Source organism: Palaemon carinicauda, unplaced genomic scaffold (genome assembly GCF_036898095.1).
Source record: "Palaemon carinicauda isolate YSFRI2023 unplaced genomic scaffold, ASM3689809v2 scaffold380, whole genome shotgun sequence".
Lineage (NCBI taxonomy): Eukaryota > Metazoa > Arthropoda > Malacostraca > Decapoda > Palaemonidae > Palaemon > Palaemon carinicauda.
In genome coordinates, this window is record NW_027171475.1 from 154,365 (window position 1) to 159,324 (window position 4,960).

The 4,960-nt window shown below is 33.8% G+C and overlaps 1 protein-coding gene across 1 annotated transcript in view; it reads left to right on the forward strand.

The window, feature by feature from the left end:
• Nucleotides 1-1,557, forward strand: part of LOC137636758 (uncharacterized) — a 2,023-nt gene extending 466 nt beyond the window's left edge. Inside the window, exon 3 of the mRNA XM_068369134.1 lies at nucleotides 1,010-1,557. Coding sequence (XP_068225235.1) covers nucleotides 1,010-1,557 — 548 coding nt within the window. The remainder of the gene's footprint in view (nucleotides 1-1,009) is intronic.
• Nucleotides 1,558-4,960: the final 3,403 nt, after the last annotated feature.

Genomic DNA, 4,960 nt, shown 5'->3' on the forward strand with positions numbered 1-4,960 from the left:
TTAAAAGAAGGTGGGAAACTTATTTTGAAGGACTATTGAATGAGGAGAACCCTAGAACAGTATTTGAAGATGGACTCCCAAACGAGGCAGTCACCATAGGAGTGACTAGAAGAGAATTAGAACAAGCAGTAAAGAAGATGAAAAATTGTAAAGCTGCAGGACCGGATAATATACCAGTAGGGGTATGGAAGAGTCTTGAAGAGGAAGGCATAGATATTTTGTGGGACCTGACGTAGAAGACCTTCAATCAGGAAAAGATGCCAGAGGAATTGAGAAGCAGCCTAATCCTTCCCATACATAAGGGAAAGGGAGACATCCAGGAATGTGGCAACTACAGAGGCATCAAGTTGATAAGCCATACTATGAAAATATTGGAGAAGATCATTGAGAAGAGACTCAGGGATGAAACAACAATTGGTGAGGAAAAATTCGGATTCATGCCTGGAAGAGGGACTGTAGAAGCAACATTTGCTTTGAGGCAGATGATAGAAAAACCGGGAAAAACATAAAGGATTACATATGGTCTTTATTGACATGGAGAAGGTATACGAACGAGTACCACGTCAGGAGCTGTGCAAAATGTGTGAGAGAAAAGGGAGTCCTTGAGAAATACGTAAGAATCACCCTAGATATGTATGAGAGGGTACAAGCAAATGTTATGAGCAGTATAGGCCTAACAGAAAGGTTCCCAGTAAATGTGGGACTACATCAGGGGTCTGCATTGAGCCCTTACCTATTTGATCTGGCCATGGATGTAGTAACACAAGGTATTAGAGATCAGTCTCCTTGGTATATGCTTTTTGTTGATGATGTTATACTGTATAACACTAGGCAAGAGGTAGTAGAAGAGAAACTGGAGGAGTGGAGAAGAGAAATGGAAAATAGAGAATTGAAGATCAACAGGAAAAAGACAGAGTATTTGAGATTGAAAAATGGGGAGATTGGGAAGTCAGTTTACAAGGAGAGAGATTGAAAAGAGTTGAAAATTTCAAGTATTTGGGATCAACAGTTGCAGAGGATGCTGATCATGGGGCAAAAATAAACCACAGAATACAAGCAGTATGGAAGAATTGGGGGAAAAAAATGCATGGAGTACTATGTGAAGGGAAAATAGGGGTTAAGTTGAAAGGTAGAGTACACAGGAAAATTGTGAGATCGGCAATGATGTATGGAGCTGAGACGTGGGCAATAAAGAAGACAGAAGAGAAGAAACTGGATGTGGCAGATATGAGAATGTTGAGATGGATGTGTGAGGTGAAAAGAAGAGATAAGATATGGAATGAGGTGATTAGGGGTACCATAGGAGTTAAAGAACTATCAGGTAAGATCCAAGAAAGTAGACTGAGGTGGTATGGTCATGTCATGAAAAGAGATGAAGAGTATATTTGGAGGAGAGTGATGGAAATGAAGATGTTGGAAAAAAGTAGGAGAGGGAGACCAAAGCGAAGGTGGATGGATTGTATCAAGGATGACCTTCGATCAAAGGGATTAACTGGTGACGAAGTGCAGGACAGAGGTAGATGGAGAAAGCTGGCCAGCAACATCAACCCCACATAAAAGTGGGAAAAGATGCAGACAAAGAAGAAAAAAAGAATATATATATATAAATATACATATATATATATATACATATATATATATATATATATATATGTATATATATATATTATATATATGTATATATATATATATATATATATATGTGTGTGTGTGTGTGCGTGTGTTTGTGCATGTATATCTAATAATTTTTTGTTTATTCATTATTGAAAAATAACAAATGACAAACATGTATTTAAGATAAGATTATTTATTCATATGAAACAAATATAGCCGTTTCTAGTTTACTGCAGGACAATGGTATCAGACATGTCATTAATCTTGTCTAGAGTTTGTCTAAAGAGATATAAATTATCAACATCCATATGATTATTGATAGGAAGATATTCATATTTCGGAACAGGGAGTCCACAGTCACTAATTTAGGTCAACGCTAAGTAAAAGACAATGTTTATATCTCCGGTTTTCCGTTAGGTTGTTGTAGAGAGAGAGAGAGAGAGAGAGAGAGAGAGAGAGAGAGAGAGAGAGGTTTTATTCATATGATCATATTTAACAATTATTTAGATTGCCTAGCGTCGCAACTACAAAGGTCATTGACACTAGGCGGCGTCATAACTGCCAGGGTCACTGATGCCTCAAGGTAGAATGAAACGTAGTTAAAAGCTTTTAATCATCATATCATATCCCTGAAGACGGAGAGGATTTTGGAGCGTTCAAGTCAGAGTATTTTTTTCATCTCAAAATTTCTGATATTATTATGTAAATTCATAAGAAATTATACATCACTGAATTTTAAACTCTTGTTTAAAGGAATTAGAATTAATTTTACAATAAAAAAAAAACTCAAGTATTTTTCTAAATGATTCCCAATTCATATTTTAATGAACATTTAACTGTATCAAGTTGAAAACCTATTTTTCCATTACATTCATTTCATTCCGCCCAAAGTCTCCGACTCAGTTCTTCAAGATTTCCTTTGGAACTCCGAAGAAATTCACTTACAAGTGATTGATTCAAGACTTCATTCACTATTTTGAACGAATAATTTCATACAAATTTTATTTTAAAAAATCAAATGTTTATAGATATAATCAATATTATTTTTATCTTAAATAAAACTTATTTTTTATTAAAACTTTTAATAAATATAATATTTATTTCTACTAACTCAAAATATTTTATAATATTGTCATTATTTGCTTTAAATCTTCATTCGAATAACGTCTACAGAGTCTTCTCTCACTTCAAGGATATAAGAGAATCATTGATTAATATTTTCGCTCTCTTGTCTACTCTGTACATCGTTTTCTTGCTACGCCATCATCATTATTTCCTTTATTAGCTTCAATTGCTATGAGCACTCAGACTAAAACATCACAATAACTCCAATCTGCAGTGGCCAGCGGGTTGAGGAAAAATGGCCAAGCACCAGGTGAGAATAATGACATGTCCGATGCCTTTGTCCTGCAGTACACTAGAAACGGTTATATTTGTCTTATATAAATATCAATAATTATATCATAATGTGATATCTATGTTGCTTACTATTTTTTAATAGCAAATAGACATCAGAAGTAAATTTCATACTCACACACACACACACACACACACACACATATATATATATATATATATATACACACATATATATATATATATATATATGTATATATACATATATATATGTGTATATATATATATATATATATACACTTCCTTATATGTGTGTATATATATTTCATATATATATATATATATATACAAATATATATATATATATATATATATACCATCTCCTCCTACGCCTATCGACGCAAGGAGTTTCAGTTAGATTTCACCAATCGCTCTATCTTGAGCTTTTAAATCAAAGTTTCTCCATTCATCATCTCCTATTGCACACTTCATAGTTCCCAGCCATGTAAGCCTGGGTCTTCCCATTCTTTTTACTGCCTTCTGGAGCCCAGCTGAATGCTTGGTGAACTTCATCTACCCCTTACCATGTTCTCATCCACATATGGCACTCAAGCAATCTCTCTATTTTTCAATAGTAAATACACGTCAAAAGTTAATTTACATACACACACACATATATAATATATATATATATGTGTGTATATATATATGTATATATATATATATATATATATATTACAGCATAGGTGTCTTAATATATTCCCTATCTAAGAATAGAAGAGAACTTAAAGAAATAGCCTCAATAATTTGGTAAAGGAAATGTTAATGATGAAAGAGCAAAAAGAAAACGATGTACAAGCAGAGAGCGAAAATATTATTTAATCATTCCCTTATTACAATAGTCCCAGCATAATTTCATGAATGTCTGAATATTTTTGACCTCCCATAGAAGCCTTAATATAGATTTATCTGAAGCAGAGTTTAGCGTAGTGTGAAACGGGGGTTTTGGTCCACTATGTGAGAACACCCCAAAGTTGAGGGTGGTCGCCATGCTCTTGATAGAGCCCAAGACACAGGATATCAGGATATCTGAGTTGCAAAAAAAAAAAAAAAAAAAAAAAAAACGTTGGCAGAAAACATCCTAAAGGGAGGTCCAGGCACCCAACGTGTATGTCCCTGATAAGGGAGAAGACTTTGCAGGTGTTATAAGAATAAAGATTTATATCAAATAATATGGAAGATGTTATGTATCTTAAATCCGTACACATTAATACTATATGTAATTGTTTACAACACCACGCTCTCAATTCACTCCAAAATAATGCAATCCTGCAGTTCTCATCTTCTTGCACAGTAATTAGGTGGTTATTTAAATTCTGTGAAAGAAATAATTAGCAAGATATGTTGAGGAAGGGGGAAGGGGTTATAAAAAGAAAATAGCTCGGTTTCCTCACTAAACAACTTGGAACTGTCATGTCAACATCGTCAACCAAACAGAATTCGTGATGCCAGCGTACATAAACAGAAGTTTGTGATGCCAACGTACATTTAATATACTGTATATTCAAAATATACTTAATTAAAAATTGATTAATTACTCAAAAGTGTCCATAAAATATACAAGTTACAAAAGTGACACTTTTGAGTAATTACTCATTTCTTTTATTAAGTATATTTTGAATATACAGTATATCAAATGTACGATGTCATCACTAACTTCTGTTTATGTACGCTTGCATCACGAATTCTGTTTGGTTGATTATGTTGACACGTCAGTTCCAAGTCGTTTAGTGTGGAAACCGAGCTATTTTCTTTTTATAACCCCTTCCCCCTTCCTCAACATATCTTGCTAATTATTACTTTCCCAGAATTTAAATAACCACCAAATTACTGTGCAAGAAGATGAGAACTGCAGGATTGCATTATTTTGGAATAAATGGAGAGCGTGGTGTTGTAAACAATGACCATACCATATTTTATCAAAAGTTTT